Below are 21,058 nucleotides of genomic sequence, written 5' to 3'. Positions count from 1 at the left end.
TCCCGGTGTTCTGGCAATCCATCCTACCTGACAAACCATCCTACCCGTATTTTCTACGCATGCGCACAACACGAAATTCTGTGGCGAACCGTCCTACCTTTGTGAATATAAGCTACAAACATACTCTGACGGGTAACCGTTTTCAAACCCACCGCCGTCTTTCGCTACTCAGGTTAAATATATATAAGTCACTTGGATAACTTAAAAATGTTATTGTTTGGCTTTTTTTTTTAGTATTTTATTTGTTCCTGGGTAAATCGGTTTGGCTGAGATTAAAGTTATAGTTTTTACACAGCTGAATAAACATCAAGCAGACAGCTGATTATCAGAAGTGTGAGATGCTCGAGGATTTACTCCGGTGTCCTGTTATATTTTAGATAGCAAGGAGTTTATTAAACTTCACCGAAACAATCTGCAAATCATTAAAATTGAATGAACTATCATCTTGTCTTTAATTTTAGTTAGCACATACTTTAAACACTTAAAGCTGTAAGCTAATGATAGTTATATACGAGCAGATGCTGCTGGTGCAATAATCTGTACGTTTTACGTCCAATGGATGATGATCTGATTACTCGACTAAACCCCAAAATAATCGTTTGTGGCAGCCCTAACAGGATGTAGCATCCGCTGGGTAAAGGTGGTGGTATGCAGGGCGCTCAGTGGCCTTTTCAAGTTCTTGTAGGCAGCTGATGACTTTCTTTTTGCTTCTGGGGTTTCACCTTGAAGCTTCATAGGTATTGTTGTCACTGAGTGTAGTAATGTTTATTTGCTCTGCTTCTTCTTGTCAGGGATAAAATGCATATCTATACTTTTGTGTCCCAGCTGAGTAACAGGAGGAGAAGAGTCTGGTGGAGCAGCAGAGGAACAGTTTCAACCATTTGGACTCAGCTCAGCCACTACAGAGGAAACAATGACTTCAACACAAAAGGTGAGAAAAATATCTCAGTTACACTGTTATTGAAACTGTGTGCACAGCTGGTTGTTATCAGCAGCTTTATCTTTTTCATCCTGGGCTCCTCCATACAATACAGAATCTACGTTCACAAACAAAAACCACAGAAGTTACAAGGAAATACAAAGATCATTTTTAAAAAATATTTTTTGGGGGATTTCTCCATAGTAGCAGACAATGACAAAAGGAAAAAGTACACAAGAACCAGAACAGAACAAAATAGAGCTCAGGCAATACAAAGTTCTGAGGCACATACAAGGCAGTTGAGGTAAACCACAACCCCACTAGGAATCAAAACAAACCAATAAGACCAATATTCAGGCAAATTAATTCAGTTTGGGAAAGCCCCGTAGCAAGGAGGATGACCATACAGGTCCAACGTATTTCAGATATGGGTCCCAGGTTCTGTGGAAAGAGTCCAAGGTGAAGTTGAGCATACAAGTTATATATTCATTGGGAATACAGTCCATAACAGTGTTATGCCAGAATTTCTTAGTTGGGATTGCTGGCCTGCCCCAGAGGAGCAGGATATTCTTCCTGGCCGCAAAAGATAACAGCTGGAACAGTCTCTTGTGCTTGCCTTTGATAACCGAATTGTCCATTACTCCCAGTATGAGACAGAGAGGGTCCAGAAGAACAACAGAAAAGATCATATTTTATCAGCACACACTGAAACAACAATATCATCAGCTGAACTAAGAATTGTTTATTTATATTTCCTATCACTTTATAGCTTCACATAAAGACGAGCATGTACACAGCAATGTGTTAGATGTTTTATACCTAAGAGACAAATATTGTTTTTTTTAACATGTTGGCATTACTAAATCTGTCTGAATGCTTACAAATATGGGTACAAATTTCTTACAGGCTGTGAAAACTGTTTCTGATAGAATGAAGAGTAGACTGGTATATTAAATATTCCTTTATTGGGTGAGAAAATCAAACCATGTCATAACTGCTTTAAGTCATACAGAATAGACATCAGAGGCTTAAACAGGCTGACTTCTGCTAAATGGGTCAAACTGGGCAGAAAGTATACAAACACATAACATCCTTATACAGGGAGTGCAGAATTATTAGGCAAATGAGTATTTTGTCCACATCATCCTCTTCATGCATGTTGTCTTACTCCAAGCTGTATAGGCTCGAAAGCCTACTACCAATTAAGCATATTAGGTGATGTGCATCTCTGTAATGAGAAGGGGTGTGGTCTAATGACATCAACACCCTATATCAGGTGTGCATAATTATTAGGCAACGTCCTTTCCTTTGGCAAAATGAGTCAAAAGAAGGACTTGACAGGCTCAGAAAAGTCAAAAATAGTGAGATATCTTGCAGAGGGATGCAGCAGTCTCAAAATTGCAAAGCTTCTGAAGCGTGATCATCGAACAATCAAGCGTTTCATTCAAAATAGTCAACAGGGTCGCAAGAAGCGTGTGGAAAAACCAAGGCGCCAAATAACTGCCCATGAACTGAGAAAAGTCAAGCGTGCAGCTGCCAAGATGCCACTTGCCACCAGTTTGGCCATATTTCAGAGCTGCAACATCACTGGAGTGCCCAAAAGCACAAGGTGTGCAATACTCAGAGACATGGCCAAGGTAAGAAAGGCTGAAAGACGACCACCACTGAACAAGACACACAAGCTGAAACGTCAAGACTGGGCCAAGAAATATCTCAAGACTGGTTTTTCTAAGGTTTTATGGACTGATGAAATGAGAGTGAGTCTTGATGGGCCAGATGGATGGGCCCGTGGCTGGATTGGTAAAGGGCAGAGAGCTCCAGTCCGACTCAGACGCCAGCAAGGTGGAGGTGGAGTACTGGTTTGGGCTGGTATCATCAAAGATGAGCTTGTGGGGCCTTTTCGGGTTGAGGATGGAGTCAAGCTCAACTCCCAGTCCTACTGCCAGTTTCTGGAAGACACCTTCTTCAAGCAGTGGTACAGGAAGAAGTCTGCATCCTTCAAGAAAAACATGATTTTCATGCAGGACAATGCTCCATCACACGCATCCAAGTACTCCACAGCGTGGCTGGCAAGAAAGGGTATAAAAGAAGAAAAACTAATGACATGGCCTCCTTGTTCACCTGATCTGAACCCCATTGAGAACCTGTGGTCCATCATCAAATGTGAGATTTACAAGGAGGGAAAACAGTACACCTCTGAACAGTGTCTGGGAGGCTGTGGTTGCTGCTGCACGCAATGTTGATGGTGAACAGATCAAAACACTGACAGAATCCATGGATGGCAGGCTTTTGAGTGTCCTTGCAAAGAAAGGTGGCTATATTGGTCGCTGATTTGTTTTTGTTTTGTTTTTGAATGTCAGAAATGTATATTTGTGAATGTGGAGATGTTGTATTGGTTTCACTGGTAAAAATAAATAATTGAAATGGGTATATATTTGTTTTTTGTTAAGTTGCCTAATAATTATGCACAGTAATAGTCACCTGCACACACAGATATCCCCCTAAAATAGCCAAAACTAAAAACAAACTAAAAACTACTTCCACAAACATTCAGCTTTGATATTAATGAGTTTTTTGGGTTCATTGAGAACATGGTTGTTGTTCAATAATAACATTATTCCTCAAAAATACAACTTGCCTAATAATTCTGCACTCCCTGTATGTTCATATACTTATTTTTAAGGATTCGCGCGATTGCAAAGTGAAAGCAAAAAACGAGCGCAAATTCAAACGTGATTTCAATATGTCACATATTGACAGTGGCTCACCGATGCCAATGACATAATTACCCAGCTACATTTCCGAAAGAATGCAAAAGCATTGACATATATTTTTCCTTTCTATGACAGCCCAACGGGCAGGGCAGAGATAGATTTTGGTAGCCCGACTGGAAAAATCGCTAGCCCCGGGACGTCGGGCTAGCTATTTTGCAAGCCCTGGATGTAACACTATAGATCAACTTAGCTCAGAATATATAAAGCATATAAACAATTACAGCAATATGATGCAACTGTTAGGATGCCTGGGTCGTTGACCCAGGGTTTTTGAGTTTATTATATTATTTATCATCTCTAGTCTTTGGTTTCTTTGAGTTCTGTCTTATGGTTTATGTCTCTGTCTTTTCTAGTTGCTCTGTCTCCCCTGTCAGCTGTATCCCCTTGTCTAGTTTGCGTCTCTGTGTATCCTTAGTTGCTATATCCCCGTGTCCAGTCAGTGTCTGTGTCTGCCCTGGTCCCACGTCTCTGTTCCCTCTGTTGCAGTGCCTGCATGTGAGTCTGTGTCTTTAGTTCAGTCTGTGTTATGTTTCCTGTTTTACTTTGAAAGTCCGTGTCTCATGTATATGCATCTGGTTTTGCTTCCTTTGTCTCGTTAGACCTGATTTGCCCCAGCTGTGTTTCCCTCCTGTTACCCATTCCCTGATTGCTCCCTCTGTGTATTTAAGCCCTGTGTTTCTCTGTGTCTGTGTCGTGGTCTACCCTAATTTATGCTGTGTGTGCTGTCTGCCTGCTCATGTATGTTTATTTGGATTTTTGGATTTTTGTTACGTTTGCCAGCAATAAAAGCTGAGTTTTGAAATACACTTTTGCCTCCGAGTGTCTGCACTTTGGGTCCTCCTTACCACCACTCCTGCCTGCACACAGCCCAAACGTGACAGAAGACCACGACCAGAACATGGACCCCGCAGACTCTTCAGCTTTTGAATTCAACACTGAGATGGTGCGGATGATTAAGCTTCTTGGCCACATTGCTCAGGCCAATGATTTGAGGACTATGGCAGTTAGGCTAAGTGCCATAGATGCTATCATTCGGAGCAACCCTCGGCTTACTCAGCTTTCTACGGACACTGTGCTGGGCAGCTCCATAGCTGCCTGGAGGGAGCAAGTCAGGGCTGGCGAGCTTGCTCTCTCTACCTCCACTTCTTTACCGCCGCTCCAGGACAACACACACTCACCACCTGCCTCATTGCTACCACAGACTTCCTCTCCTTCCTCATGCAGGCCGGGACCTTGTTCGCCTATCCATTCGCTTGCCTTTTTCCTGGCGGCTATGTGGTCGGAGGATGAGGAGGAGGTCTCTACATTTCTCCACCGGTTCCTGTTCCCTCGTCTAGAAGGAAGCGACGCCACCGTCACTCCTCTCCTCGGTCATCCATCCAGCAACCAGCCTCCGCTGGAGGGTCCAAGGGGCCCGTCCAGCAACCAGCCTCCGCTGGAGGGTCCGAGGGGCCCGTCCAGCAAGCTGCCTCCGCTGGAGGGTCCGAGGAACTGCTTCAGCCGTCTGTTCCTGCTGGAGGGTCCGAGGGGCCCGTCCAGCAACCTGCCTGGCAGGTCGCCGCACTGCTACAAACTGGATTAGTAGTGGTGGTTTTTCTTTCACATAGGGTTTTAGGTAGCACCTCCTTTCCTGACTTAGCTTGTTTTGTTTGTTATTTTGGCCTGTGTTCACCCCGGACTTAACATTTCAGTGTAGACACAAATAAACCACCGTTCACTTCAAAGATTGGCTTCTGGGTATGATTTGGGGGACCCGGGTGGGGTCACTTCCTTTCTTACCCTTATGTTATGGTCCTGTATCCCTAGACTGGGGAACAGCACACCTACAATGTCTCCAAAAAGTCGATTCTGTCCAGATTGGACAAGCTTAAAAACACACCAAGTCATCCACCTACAATGTGTTTGTTGACATCTTGGATCCCACTAATGGAGGCAGTTTCAGTTTAGTCCATGACTGCATTTCACTCACTGCCTCTGTTTGTATCTCTGTCACTGCAGGACCAACACGGAGCGAGAAGTCAGCGCTCTCAGGAGGCCGACAAACCTCACAGAAGAAAGGGAGAGAAAAAATACAGCTGTGATGAGTGTGGGAAGAATTTTACCCATCTTGGAAACTTTAAAGCACACCAACTGGTCCACAGTGGAGATAAACCGTACAGATGTGACTTGTGTGGAAAACGTTTTACCCAGAAAGGACACCTAAAATCACACCAGCTCATCCACAGTGGAGTTAAACCATACAGCTGTGAGTTGTGTGGAAAGTCTTTTACCCACCCTGCAAGCTTAAAAACACACCAAGTCATCCACGGTGGAGTTAAACCATACAGCTGTGAGTTATGTGGAAAGTCTTTTACCAACCCTGCAAGCTTAAAAACACACCAAGTCATCCACAGTGGAGTTAAACCATACAGTTGTGAGTTGTGTGGTAAAGCTTTTACTTGCAGTGGTAACTTACAGCGTCATCAACTCATCCACTCTGGAATCAAGGCGTACAGCTGTGGTCAATGCGGTAAAGCTTTTGCTCGGAGTAGCACCTTACAACGTCACCAAGTCACTCACTCTGGATTTAAACCGTACAGCTGCGACTTGTGTGGAAAGTCTTTTAACGATCCTTCAAACTTGAAAAAACACCAACTCATCCACAGTGGAGTAAAAGTGTACATAGGTGAGTTATTTGTAAAGTCTTTTACCCAGGCTGGAGGCTTAAAAAGATACCAGTTCATCCACAGTGGACTTCAAGCGTATCCTTAGACTGGGGCTGAAAATAAAGTGGGGCTTGTACGCTCTTTTTGTTTGCCATTTTTTTTTTGCTCATTGTGTTTTGTAGGTTTCCTTCAGCTTTTGGTTGGCAGCTTTCTTGTGGTGTAATGGGTAAACTAGCTGTAATTACTTTGATGTGTATTATTTTGCACATCAACCCACCATGGCTAAGTTGGATCGATGCACCAAGGCAGATTTGTTGTTGGTGGCAAATTTGTTTAATGTTGGTGTCCTCTTGAATCCAAAAAGGCAGAAATTAAGCAGTGTCTGGCAGAGCAGATGGTGGAAAAAGGGGTAATTGCGAAGGTGAAACTTCGACCTGAAAGAGGTGGAGCTTTAGGCTAAAGCCAAAGAAGTTGAGCTACTGCATCTCCGAATAAGGCCTATGGAGCAATGTTACCTCTACCCCATTGAGTAAAAATGTGAGTAAAACTTGACTGATTCTCCTCTGACCAGTTTGATGCAAGAAACCAAATTGCCTTAGTGCCACCTTTCAGAGAAAGTAAGGTTGACTCTTACTTTAATGCCTTTGAACGCATCGCAACCACTTTAAAATGGCCCAAGGACGTGTGGAGTTTGTTGTTGCAGTACAAATTGGTGGGGAAAGCACAAGAAGTGAGCACGAGCTTATCCACTGATCACAGTCGGGATTATGAAATTGTGAAATCCACTATTTTAGTGTTTTCTGAGTTAGTTCATGAGGCATGTTGCCAAATGTTTCGGTCCTGCGAAAAATCTGCCAACCAAACACATGTAGATAAGTTTGATAAGTAGTTAGGTGCAAGTAAAGTGAAGGATTTTACTTAGCTAAGACAATTGGTTCTGTTGGAACAATTCAAAACGTGTCTTCCAAAAAATGTTGTTATGTACCTCAATGAGCAAAAGGTGGATTCAGCTGCTGTTCTCGCAGATGAGTTTCTGTTGACCCATTGCGCTACATTTTCAGCTGTGTGAATATACTCCGTTGTCTGCGCCTGCGAGGAGCTTAAGGGTTTCTCCTGCACATCAAACACACCCTGATCCAGTTCCCATGAACGTTCGTGAATGCTTTTATTGCCATGACACCAGCCATGTCATTGCTAATTGTCTATCACTTCGTCCCTAAGAGCAAACTCAAACCTGGAGAAAACCAAAGAGTGTTGGTTTTCTCCAGGTTTGAGTCGGTTGGTCTCTATGCCTAATCCCGTCGGATCCTCCGGACCTTTCTTTTCAAAAGCGTTCGCCTCACCTACTGGAAAAGAGGAGGATCGTGTGCTGATTGTGATTTTGTGTGACACTGGGGCTACCAAGTCTCTCATTTTGGATAGCGCGTTGCCTTTTTCTAGTAACTCGTTTTGTGGTGCTGATGCTCTCGTGTGGGGAGTGGAGATGTATGTGTGTGTCACGGGCTCCGCTACACAGCGTTTTCCTACAGTCACCTCTCGTTTCGGGCCCGGTAGCAATTGGGGTGCGCCCTCGCTTGCACGTACAGGCAGTTACTATTATTCTGGGGAATGATCTAGCAAATGGAAAGATTTTCCCAATCTCCGAGGTAATTGAAAACCCCATCGATGATTTGGTTTTTGTTTCTGAATCTGCTGCTGGCAGTCTGCCCTCTGTTTTCCCTGCCTGTGTCGTCACATGTGTGTATAAGCGCAGATACAGTGATGTTGATTTGTCCCACTCTTTCCTGTGTTCTGAAGATGATCCTGTGAAAGCTGAGCCACCTGTGGAAAAAGAAGAAAAATGTGTGTCTGATAGCCTGCTACCTGCTACACCTGACCTGTCTATTGAGGTAAGCAAAGCAGATTTTGTCCATGTGCAACAGAATGATCCAACTCTGGCCAAATGTTTACTTGCTGTAAATTCCAACGAGCAAACCCCCATGTTTACAACATTGGCAACAACGTGTTAATGCGTAAATGGCACCCTCCCTCATCAAGTGATCTTGGGTGGAATGTATTTCAACAGGACATGGACAGTGTAGACACAAATAAACCACCGTTTACTTCAAAGATTGGCTTCTAGGTATGGTTTGGGGGACCCGGGCGGGGTCACTTCCTTTCTTACCCTTATGTTATGGTCCTGTACCCCTAGACTGGGGCACAGCACACCTACAGTGGGGCAAAAAAGTATTTAGTCAGCCACCGATTGTGCAAGTTCCCCCACTTAAAATGATGACAGAGGTCAGTAATTTGCACCAGAGGTACACTTCAACTGTGAGAGACAGAATGTGGAAAAAAAAATCCATGAATCCACATGGTAGGATTTGTAAAGAATTTATTCGTAAATCAGGGTGGAAAATAAGTATTTGGTCAATAACAAAAATACAACTCAATACTTTGTAACATAACCCTTGTTGGCAATAACAGAGGTCAAACGTTTACTATAGGTCTTTACCAGGTTTGCACACACAGTAGCTGGTATTTTGGCCCATTCCTCCATGCAGATCTTCTCGAGAGCAGTGATGTTTTGGGGCTGTCGCCGAGCAACACGGACTTTCAACTCCCACCACAGATTTTCTATGGGGTTGAGGTCTGGAGACTGGCTAGGCCACTCCAGGACTTTCAAATGCTTCTTACGGAGCCACTCCTTTGTTGCCCGGGCGGTGTGTTTTGGATCATTGTCATGTTGGAAGACCCAGCCTCGTTTCATCTTCAAAGTTCTCACTGATGGAAGGAGGTTTTGGCTCAAAATCTCACGATACATGGCCCCATTCATTCTGTCCTTAACACGGATCAGTCGTCCTGTCCCCTTGGCAGAAAAACAGCCCCATAGCATGATGTTTCCACCCCCATGCTTCACAGTAGGTATGGTGTTCTTGGGATGCAACTCAGTATTCTTCGTCCTCCAAACACGACGAGTTGAGTTTATACCAAAAAGTTCTACTTTGGTTTCATCTGACCACATGACATTCTCCCAATCCTCTGCTGTATCATCCATGTGCTCTCTGGCAAACTTCAGACGGGCCGGGACATGCACTGGCTTCAGCAGCGGAACACGTCTGGCACTGCGGGATTTGATTCCCTGCCGTTGTAGTGTGTTACTGATGGTGACCTTTGTTACTTTGGTCCCAGCTCTCTGCAGGTCATTCACCAGGTCCCCCCGTGTGGTTCTGGGATCTTTGCTCACCGTTCTCATGATGAGATCTTGCGTGGAGCCCCAGATCGAGGGAGATTATCAGTGGTCTTGTATGTCTTCCATTTTCTGATGATTGCTCCCACAGTTGATTTTTTCACACCAAGCTGCTTGCCTATTGTAGATTCACTCTTCCCAGTCTGGTGCAGGTCTACAATACTTTTCCTGGTGTCCTTCGAAAGCTCTTTGGTCTTGGCCATGGCGGAGTTTGGAGTCTGACTGTTTGAGGCTGTGGACAGGTGTCTTTTATACAGATGATGAGTTCAAACAGGTGCCATTCATACAGGTAACGAGTGGGGGACAGAAAAGCTTCTTACAGAAGACGTTACAGGTCTGTGAGAGCCAGAGATTTTCCTTGTTTGAGGTGACCAAATACTTATTTTCCACCCTAATTTACAAATAAATTCTTTACAAATCCTACCATGTGAATTCATGGATTTTTTTTTTCACATTCTGTCTCTCACAGTTGAAGTGTACCTCTGGTGCAAATTAAATTACTGACCTATGTCATCATTTTAAGTGGGGGAACTTGCACAATCGGTGGCTGACTAAATACTTTTTTGCCCCACTGTACAATGTCTCCAAAAAGTCGATTCTGTCCAGAGTGGACAAGCTTAAAAACACACCAAGTAATCCACCTACAATGTGTTTGTTGACATCTTGGATCCCACTAATGGAGGCAGTTTCAGTTTAGTCCACGACTGCATTTCACTCACTGCCTCTGTTTGTATCTCTGTCACTGCAGGACCAACACGGAGTGAGAAGTCAGCGCTCTCAGGAGGCCGACAAACCTCACAGAAGAAAGGGAGAGAAAAAATACAGCTGTGATGAGTGTGGGAAGAATTTTACCCATCTTGGAAACTTTAAAGCACACCAACTCGTCCACAGTGGAGATAAACCATACAGATGTGACTTGTGTGGAAAACGTTTTACCCAGAAAGGACACCTAAAATCACACCAGCTCATCCACAGTGGAGTTAAACCATACAGCTGTGAGTTGTGTGGAAAGTCTTTTACCCACCCTGCAAGCTTAAAAACACACCAAGTCATCCACGGTGGAGTTAAACCGTACAGCTGCGACTTGTGTGGAAAGTCTTTTAACGATCCTGCAGACTTGAAAAAACACCAACTGATCCACAGTGGAGTTAAAGTGTACATAGGTGAGTTTTTTGTAAAGTCTTTTACCCAGGCTGGAGGCTTAAAAAGATACCAGTTCATCCACAGTGGACTTCAAGCGTATCCTTAGACTGGGGCTGAAAATAAAGTGGGGCTTGTACGCTCTTTTTGTTTGCCATTTTTTTTGCTCATTGTGTTTTGTAGGTTTCCTTCGGCTTTTGGTTGGCAGCTTTCTTGTGGTGTAATGGGTAAACTAGCTGTAATTACTTTGATGTGTATTATTTTGCACATCAACCCACCATGGCTAAGTTGGATCGATGCACCAAGGCAGATTTGTTGTTTGTGGCAAATTTGTTTAATGTTGGTGTCCTCTTAAATCCAAAAAAGGCAGAAATTAAGCAGTGTCTGGCAGAGCAGATGGTGGAAAAAGGGGTAATTGCGAAGGTGAAACTTCGACCGGTTGATGCGTCTGGAGGTTTGGTGGTGGATGGAGGCTCCTGCTGCCGTTCAAGTCCCAAACATTATCCTGGCCAGACAATTACCAGAATTGATTACGGATGATCTTAAGCTTGCCCTTTGCCTGAAAGAGGTGGAGCTTTAGGCTAAAGCCAAAGAAGTTGAGCTACTGCATCTCCGAATAAGACCTATGGAGCAATGTTACCTCTACCCCATTGAGTAAAAATGTGAGTAAAACTTGACTGATTCTCCTCTGACCAGTTTGATGCAAGAAAGCAAACTGCCTTAGTGCCACCTTTCAGAGAAAGTAAGGTTGACTCTTACTTTAATGCCTTTGAACGCATCGCAACCACTTTAAAATGGCCCAAGGACGTGTGGAGTTTGTTGTTGCAGTGCAAATTGGTGGGGAAAGCACAAGAAGTGTGCACGAGCTTATCCATTGATCACAGTCGGGATTATGAAATTGTGAAATCCACTATTTTAGTGTTTTCTGAGTTAGTTCATGAGGCATGTTGCCAAATGTTTCGGTCCTGCGAAAAATCTGCCAACCAAACACATGTAGATAAGTTTGATAAGTAGTTAGGTGCAAGTAAAGTGAAGGATTTTACTTAGCTAAGACAATTGGTTCTGTTGGAAGAATTCAAAACGTGTCTTCCAAAAAATGTTGTTATGTACCTCAATGAGCAAAAGGTGGATTCAGCTGCTGTTCCGCAGATGAGTTTCTGTTGACCCATTGCGCTACATTTTCAGCTGTGTGAATATACTCCGTTGTCTGCGCCTGCGAGGAGCTTAAGGGTTTCTCCTGCACATCAAACACACCCTGATCCAGTTCCCATGAACGTTCGTGAATGCTTTTATTGCCATGACACCAGCCATGTCATTGCTAATTGTCTATCACTTCGTCCCTAAGAGCAAACTCAAACCTGGAGAAAACCAAAGAGTGTTGGTTTTCTCCAGGTTTGAGTCGGTTGGTCTCTATGCCTAATCCCGTCGGATCCTCCGGACCTTTCTTTTCAAAAGCGTTCGCCTCACCTACTGGAAAAGAGGAGGATCGTGTGCTGATTGTGATTTTGTGTGACACTGGGGCTACCAAGTCTCTCATTTTGGATAGCGCGTTGCCTTTTTCTAGTAACTCGTTTTGTGGTGCTGATGCTCTCGTGTGGGGAGTGGATATGTATGTGTGTGTCACGGGCTCCGCTACACAGCGTTTTCCTACAGTCACCTCTCGTTTCGGGCCTGGTAGCAATTGGGGTGCGCCCTCGCTTGCACGTACAGGCAGTTACTATTATTCTGGGGAATGATCTAGCAAATGGAAAGATTTTCCCAATCTCCGAGGTAATTGAAAACCCCATCGATGATTTGGTTTTTGTTTCTGAATCTGCTGCTGGCAGTCTGCCCTCTGTTTTCCCTGCCTGTGTCGTCACATGTGTGTATAAGCGCAGATACAGTGATGTTGATTTGTCTGACTCTTTCCTGTGTTCTGAAGATGATCCTGTGAAAGCTGAGCCACCTGTGGAAAAAGAAGAAAAATGTGTGTCTGATAGCCTGCTACCTGCTACACCTGACCTGTCTATTGAGGCAAGTAAAGCAGATTTTGTCCATGTGCAACAGAATGATTTAACTCTGGCCAAATGTTTACTTGCTGTAAATTCCAACGAGCAAACCCCCATGTTTACAGCATTGGCAACAACGTGTTAATGCGTAAATGGCACCCTCCCTCATCAAGTGATCTTGGGTGGAATGTATTTCAACAGGTAGTTGTATCACAAAGGTTCCGACCCCAAGTAATCAGTCTTGCACATGACAGTTTCTCTGGACATTTAGGAATTAGAAAAACCATCGTATTCTGCATCACTTTTTGTGGCCAGGGTTAAAAACGGATGTAACTAGGTACTGCCGCTCCTTTCACCTTTATCAGGTCAGTGTAAAACCAACCAAGTTATTCCTCCCGCTCCATTGCATCTGATCCCGGCTTTAGGGGAACCATTTCAGCACATACTCATTGATTGTGTAGGACCGCTTCCCAAAAACAAAGTCAGGACGTTAGTATATTTTAACTTTGATGTGCGCCGCCACACGCTTCCCCGAGGCTATTCCGTTCCTCACTGTTAAAGTCAAAGCTGTTGTCAGAGTGCAAGTGAACTTTTTCTCCGCTTTCGGTCTGCCAAAATCTGTTCCAACAGACCGAGGGTCAAACTTCAGAGGGCCTGGTGGCGCCAGTGTCCGGCAGCCTCGCCTCTGTCAGTGCACCCCAGGGTGGCTGTGGCTACAATGTAGCTTACCATCACCAGTAGGGATGGGTATCGTTTAGGTTTTATCCGATACCGGTGCCAAATTGGTACTTTTGAAACGGTGCCGGTGCTTAAACGGTGCTCAAACCGGTGCTTAAAGAATGGAGAACACAAACTTTGTCCAAAAACCTCTCATGTTCAGCTGTTTTTTTTTTTTTTTTGTAAAAAGATAACAATGTTAGCCTTTTCTGCAGCTATAGGGCATATATGGTATCACTCTTGGCTGGAAGCAGTGCTTAAACAATGGAAAAAAAACACAAACTTTGTCCAAAATCCTCTCATGTTCAGCTGTTTCCCACTTTTTCTTTGGTCATTTTAGCCTTTTTGTCCAGGGTGAAGGGAGTATCTGCCATCAAACAAGAGGACAGCCGCATGTAGCTACGACGGTGTTTGCTAGTTCACCTTACATGCATTAATGTAATAACGTGGTTAGCCTACTCAACGTAAATTAGCTACTCACGCAGAGAAGAACGGCTGCTGCCACCATCATCCGTCATCATTTCTTTTTTTTTCTTTTTTTTCTCGCCTGTCCCATTTGGTTCTTTAGCCATCAGAATTGTTGTCTGAAGACCAACAAGGATACCCAATGGATTTACTTTGCCAAATGGATCATCGTGGCATTGCCGTATTGGTCCATTTGGTCGATCTTTGTTTTTATTATTTATTATATTTTATTTTCAGATGTTACAGACGGGACAGACATGAGTGAGAGATAGGAAAGGGAGAAAGAAAGAGGAAGGAAAGGAAAAACAGAAGGGGAGAGGGACAGTGAGAAAAGGGGGGAGAAAAAAAATAAAAATCTCCTGGATCACCTGTTGAGAGAAGAATAGAAAACAAGCAAAAAAAGACAAAAAAAAAACAAAGCAACATACTAAACACAACACCATCGCATTAATCTAGCTAAGTGTAAACAGCAGTAAATACTAAATATTCAATGTTGTTGTGCAGCACGCAGGACAGATGTGCTTCGAAGTAGCAGCCAAGAAAGGTGTAATTTGGGTCTACGAGCAGTGAACACCCGTGTGCATACCCGTGTGGATCAGCGCTTGTATTCCAAAGGTTTCTCCATGTAACGATCTGCTAGGGAGTGTGGGGGGGCCACAGCCCCGTCCTCCAGGGTGTGAAGCAGGTATGGAGGAGATCAAAACTCCAGACATCCAGAGGCCCCCAGAACACAAGAGACCATGGAAGACCAACAGAGGGGCAGCCGCGCCACTGTTCCAGTAAGAGCTGAGGAGAGTCCCAGATGAGGGTTCACTCAGCAGCCACGGAGCAGAAGCCAGGGGGAGTTGCAGTGACGCGCCCGTGAGCCCCGCCGGCCGCCAGCTGTGCCTGAGTGACCGAGCCCCAGGCCGAGAGGCCGGGGGCACCCCACCCCCGAAGGGGCCCGAGCGAGCCCCAGGCTCCAGGCCCCGATAAGCGGCCGCCAAGGAGTGAGCCGGTGTGTACCTGGACGCCCACCCCCAGACACAAAGAACCACCAACGCACCGACACCTGAGGGAGTCCGCCACCGGCAGGGGAAGTGGTGGTAGGTGGAGATAGGCCTCCAAACCTTGGAGGGCCTGAGGTGTCCCCAGAGAGGTGGCGTCTGATACCCAACCTGACATATAGACACAGACATACAGGCACACACAGACACAAACATCCATTCCCACCCTCATGCTCTCATATGCACTTACTCCACACTCAACCAACGTGGAGACAGACATAAAGAGACGCTGTACACACGATCACACTCCCCAAGCGTACTCTACAAACCGGGTCTAGGTACCCTTGCCCCTGGAGGGGGGAACTGCACCCAGACCCAGGTGGTGTTACCCTTTTCCCTGCGGTGGGGAGAGGCAGACCACCCCGACTCCGTAGCAGCAGGGAGGCCCCACACTCCAGACCGCAGTCGGACGGCCAACTCCACCTAGCCCTCCCGCTCCAGCAGGCCGCAGAGAATGGGGGTGGGAGAAGACTCCAAACCTCCCTCCACCCGCTCATTGTAGTGTTGATGCATGTGTGTTCTAAGGTGCATTTAAAACCCAGGAGGGCATGGAGCTACCTGCCAAGGAGCAGCAGGTAAGCGCATAGTCCCTCCTGATAGCCCTCAATGTCTAAGTGTATTTAGAGGTGGGCAACGACGCCAGGGGTGAGGTGTACACCCTGATGGTAATTTGGACTCCGTGATTGTGCCCACCCCCAAGATCCTATATGTATGTGTAATGAGAGTGTGAATAATGTGAATGTCTAAGTTGTGGGATAAAATTGAGGCAGAGGCAGCCAGAAGGGGACAGAGGGGGGGGTAGCCTCCTCTGCACCCTGGTGACATACCCCTACTCCAAGGCCCTGCATGTGTGGGTGGTTGTGGTGGAGCGGGAAGAGGGAGGCAGCTGGAGATGGGGAGGGAAGGAAGGGAGGGGCAGGTAACCCCTCCCTGGGGCCAGCTCCCCTGCTGACCCCAGTAGGCACTCCCACACTCCGCGACCCGCCAGGGAAAGGGGGCCCAGGCCCATCCAGACCGGGGCCCAGTGCAGCAGCGCCTCCCGGCCCCACAGAGCCCGGGACAGTCCACCCAACCCCACCACAGAGAAAACTGCACCCACCCCACCATCCACTCATCTTCCAGACTACATAAGACAATAGATGCCCAGGCTGAGATCTTCCTCCACCTCTCCTGTATCTCCCCCTCCTGCAGAGAGAGTTCCTGAAGAGAGGAAAGCTCCTGCAAGATGTGACCATCTCCCCCACCAGTTGAAGAGCCCCCCAGGTGGTTCGACGCACCGGCGGCACCCTGCTCCAGGGCCGGGCCCCCATGCACCCACCCGCCCACAACCCCGGCAACACACCAACCAGGATCCAAGCCCCCGAGGCCCGGCCCGGGCCCCAGCCCAGAGACGGAGCGCCCCCAGAACCTCACGCCCATCCCGGACCCACCCAGGGCAGCCAGGCTACCAGGTCAGTAACCCATGTCCGTCAGCACAGACCCTCCCCTAGCCCCGCTGCACGCAGCCGCGAGGAAACAGTCACCTGAGAGCCAACAGAGCCCCCAACCGGACATGACCGCTACCCCGGGTTGAGCCCCCCAAGGAAGATGCCTCCGGGGAACCCCCCGACGCCCTAAGCCTGTCCCTACCCCCACACCAATCACAACAGTGAAGGCGGGACCAAACTATGACCCCCCACCCCCACTAGGTGATGGAGCTGATAAAAGGAGTCCAGAGCAATTGATCTGATGTGGTGGCAGAGGCTGTATCAAGACTAATGTAATCTAATAGATAATTTCTATATTGGTTAGAATTAAGATTATTTTTATTTTTCCAGTTCATGAGGACTGTTTTCTTGGCTATGCATAGGGCAGTGAAAACCATATGGGCGATATTCTTTTCTGAAGTGACATTATCTAAGCTGCCCAGTAAACACACTAAGGGGGAGGTTGGAATGTTACATTTCAGACACTTTGATAAGTCTTCACATATCTCGCGCCAAAACTTTTGCACTGGTGGACAGAACCAAAGAGCGTGGATGTAATTGTCTGGTGTATTGCCTTGACAGTGTGAGCAGTTGTTGGAAGATGTAAAGCCCATCTTGAACATCCGATGACCTGTATAGTGCACTCTATGTAATATTTTGTATTGTATTAATTGCAGACTGGGATTTTTAATTAATTTAAAGGTTTTTAAGCAAATCTGAGACCAGAAGTTTTGGTCTAAGCTGACTGATAAATCTGCTTCCCACTTTGCAATAGGAAGGGATATTGATTCATCTAATTTAGAAAGTGTTCTGTATATTTTAGATAATAATTTGGGGGATTTAAGAGTAAGAAAATGTGCCGCACTTAGTGGTGTTTGTAATTCAACTTGACTGAGGTTAAATTTCTTTTTTACTATGGATTTAATTTGTTGATATTCTAAAAATCTTGTCTTGTTGATCCCATATTGTGCAACTAGTCTGTCAAATGGAATAAATTCTGTTCCCTCTAATATATGTTCTAAGTATTTAATTCCTCTACAACTCCATTCTGGGAAATTAATCATATTATTGTTTTGTAATATGTCAGGGTTATTCCAGATAGGTGTACGTTTGCATGGGATTAATGAAGACTCCGTTATTTTTAGAAACTCCCACCATGCTGTCAGAGAAAAGCTGATGTTGATACTTTTAAAGCATTCATGTCTTTTGATGTTTGAGCTAATAAATGGTAGGTCTGAAATCTCTAGATCCTTGCATAGTGCCTGTTCAACATCTAGCCAGGGCTCAACTAAGAAGGTATGTTTTAACCATTCTGAGATGAACTGAAGCCTGTTGGCTACACTGGCAGGGCTAGGGGCCAGGACTCTATTCTTCGGGTTTTTGGGGGATGTTGCTCCGGTCCGATAACTGGCAACCCACCCAACGTGCACAGTGTGAGGTCTCGCAGCAAGCTATCAAATACGGCGCATTTCTCGGCTTTTAAAAAAACCTGCTATGCGTCGCCAGGTGTTTCATCGGATACGAGGTGTTACCTCCTTTGACAATATCACAGTATCAGCTTAAAGCACTTGTTGCTGCTGAGTTTGCATCTTTTGCTGTGAAGTACAGCCAGACTATTGACCGCTTCGCCTTGGACATTTTTAATCTGTAGCTCTGCTCTAACTGAACGTACGTACCTGGACCCGCCTACTATCCTGGGAAACGTAAAATGATTGGCTAGAAGTGTATCACAGCTCAGGAAAAAAAAAGCACCGAAATAACGCACCGAAATGTGTGCTGCTTTTCGGTCTGGTTACTACCGTTTATGTCAGAACCGGTGCCATGACACCGGTACCCATCCCTAATCACCAGTGTGTGAATGTGTGCGTGAATGGGTGGATGACTGGATATGTAAAGCGCTTTGGGGTCCTTAGGGACTAGAAAAGCGCTATATAAATACAGGCCATTTACCATTTACCATTTACTTCATATCCAAGATTTTCACTCAGCTCATGAAATCGCTTGGCATAAAGCATTAAAAATCCAGTGTGTATCATCCCGAATCACAGGGCGTGCTCAAGCGTTTCCATTAAAACATTAAAAGCTATGATGAGAAAGTTCTGCCTCGAGTCAGGAAGAGAGTGGGATGAGGGTCTGCCTCTTCTCCTTCTATTGGTGAGAGAGCGTGCGCAGGAGTCCATAGGTTTCAGTCCCGCAGATCTAGTGTTTGAACACACAGTGCGTGTCCCCGTGGCTGCTCAAAGAGATCTTCTCTCCAGACAAAGTTCTGTGACACAGATTCTGTTATAGGCACCCCAGACTGTAAGGCAAGGCAAGGCAAGTTTATTTGTATAGCACAATTCAACAACAAGGTGATTCAAAGTGCTTTACAGAGACTGTAGAAGAAAGCGTCATGTGACTTCATCTCGTCAACCTGATGAAGCCTTATTTTTTTCGCGAGGCAGGTGTAAACCCCTCTTCGTCCCCTGCTGCACCATCAGCCTTGCCTGTAGTTGTGTCAGCGGCCCCATCTGAGTATAATCCAGAAAGTGATGACTTAGTTTTCATTTGTGCTAAGGGTTGCTCCCGACTCAGAAACTCTGAAATATTAGTGAATTTAAAATACCACCTAAAACATTTGGATGACGCTGCCCAGAATGATTTGTGCTCTCTGATCAAAAATCACCCATCCCTGATTGCTGACACTCCATCTCGCACCACTGTCATGAACATGACGTAGATGTAGGTGACCATCCTCCGAACAAACAACACACTTATCGTGTGAACCGAACTATTAAATCTTTTTCTTTTTATTCTTTTACTGGACAGAGAGAACACGACTCACTTGCCAAAGTATTTATAATTATTTTATTGAATCATTACTTTCCGGAAAGGGATGTGCACCAGGCTAAACCCTCTGCAGATCTAAAACATTACAAGCATATCACCTATGTTATAATCCGCTTGCTCCTCCCCTACTAAACCGTCCCTTGATCTATTTCAATACTATATGTCTACCCTATAGCTGCAAAACTGTCTGCATCCTCGCTCCTCATGTTATTTTAGTAACCCTACTTGATCTGTGTGTTTGCGTTGCTTAGTTCCGCTTTTCTGTACTTCCTGTTCTTCACAGTTTCCTGTTTTTGCACAGTATTTCAGTCTGGCTAAGCAATTGGTTTGTGAGTCAAAGCTGGCCTGTTATTAAAATACATAAACAAAATAATCAAATAAGCACTAAGAAAACGTATATGTTCCTCAACACCTACCAAATGCGCAGTTTTTCAGCAAGAAGTTTCCTACTTTTGATTGATTGATTGATTGATTGATTGGTAATTTATTTCAACATGTGAACAATATACAAGTACATTTAGAAAAGAAATAAGAGAGAAAAAAAATACTATACAAATTACATACAAAAAAACATTCTGATTAATTTACATGTTGAAAGGGAGTGGGAAGAAGTATACACTTATTTAATCCCACCCCTTTGCCATAAATTATCAGTGAATATTTAGTCAGCTTCCTTACTGATATAATTTGTAATAAAAATAGTGAACAGATTTCTGATATACTATGTACTATAATATCACATCATGAATTTTTTGTTTGTTTGTTTGTTTTTAAATAGAGACATTCACTTAATTTAAATATTTTCCTTTTCTTTATAGATCGAGAAGATCATATTTTTATAACTCTTTTTGAACAGTTTTATGTTTGGACATTGCTTTAATTCCATATTCAGTTTGTTCCATAGTTTCACTCCATGAACAGAAACACAAAAGCCTTTTCTTGTAGTACGTACCTTCATTGTTTTGAAGTTACAAAAACCCCTTAAATTATAACTTCCTTCTTTCAAAAAAACATACTCTGAATATTACCTGGCAGTTCTTTATTTTTTGCTTTGAATATAATTTGTGCTGTTTGGAATTTCACTATATCGTCAATTTTCAATATTTCAGACTGCAAAAATAGTGAGTTTGCTAAAAATGGTCTAGCTGTCCCGAGTTCTAGTACATGGAGTGCCTTCTCATGCCGAAGGAAGACAAAACCCCATGTTTTTGTACAGATTTTCAAAAAGTAAACAGTGTGACCAAACCGGACTCCTATCCTCTCCCCCGAATGGAAGATTGTGTTGATAGGGTTTGCTCTGCAAAGTTTGTCACTTGATTTATTAAAGGGTTATTGGCAAGTTCCCCTCACTCCACATGCATCAGTTCCGCCTTCGTCACTCCCAATCACTTTCTCCAATATATATCGTCATGCCTTTTGCCATTCGAAATGCCCCTGCCACATTCCAACGCCTTCACTAGATAAGCCACAGTGGCTTATCTAGTGAAGCAGGTGGGTCCGGTGCGCCCCCTCCTGGCCAAAATTCAGGCTGTCCTACATTTCCGTGTGCCTCGCACTAGATGTGAGATTCGCCGGGACCTCGGAATGGCTGGCTACTATCGTGGTTTCTGCAAAAAGTTTGCTGATGTAGTTGCACCTCTCACCAGTCTCACTGGTGTGTCAAAACCATTAGTGTGGTCATCCACATGCCAGAAACCTTTTCAGTCTGCCAAAGCTCAGAACACCAGTCTTTGCCACTCTTGATTTTATGCGTCCTTTCAAACTACAGGTGGATGCCCGCGCCAGCTGTGCAGGTGAGGTGCTGTTGCAGAAGGATGAGCAGGGTGTTGATCATCCAATC

General features: G+C 44.9%; 1 protein-coding gene across 1 annotated transcript; it reads left to right on the top strand.

Annotated features, from left to right (window-relative positions):
• Positions 1-829: 829 nt before the first annotated feature.
• Positions 830-12,840, top strand: LOC146625995 (uncharacterized). Its single transcript, XM_085362225.1, has 5 exons — positions 830-931; positions 5,692-6,358; positions 8,136-8,227; positions 10,316-10,730; positions 12,629-12,840. The coding sequence occupies exons 1-5, from the start codon at positions 914-916 to the stop codon at positions 12,838-12,840; spliced, it is 1,404 nt and encodes a 467-aa protein (XP_085218351.1). The 5' UTR covers positions 830-913.
• The last annotated feature ends 8,218 nt before the right edge of the window (positions 12,841-21,058 follow it).

The sequence above is a fragment of the Diplotaxodon limnothrissa genome, linkage group LG9 (assembly GCF_057381915.1).
Source record: "Diplotaxodon limnothrissa isolate DT_005_m linkage group LG9, D_limnothrissa_male_GT1.1, whole genome shotgun sequence".
Taxonomy (NCBI): domain Eukaryota; kingdom Metazoa; phylum Chordata; class Actinopteri; order Cichliformes; family Cichlidae; genus Diplotaxodon; species Diplotaxodon limnothrissa.
The sequence above is the reverse complement of the archived record's forward strand: the minus strand, read 5'-3'. Positions and strand labels throughout refer to the sequence as shown.

Bases quoted from the DNA above. Each gene is read 5' to 3' on its own strand.
- LOC146625995 (XM_085362225.1), top strand. The intron at 6,359-8,135 runs GTGAGTTATTTG...TGTGTTCTGAAG, and splicing joins TGGAGTAAAAGTGTACATAG to ATGATCCTGTGAAAGCTGAG. The intron at 10,731-12,628 runs GTGAGTTTTTTG...TGTGTTCTGAAG, and splicing joins TGGAGTTAAAGTGTACATAG to ATGATCCTGTGAAAGCTGAG.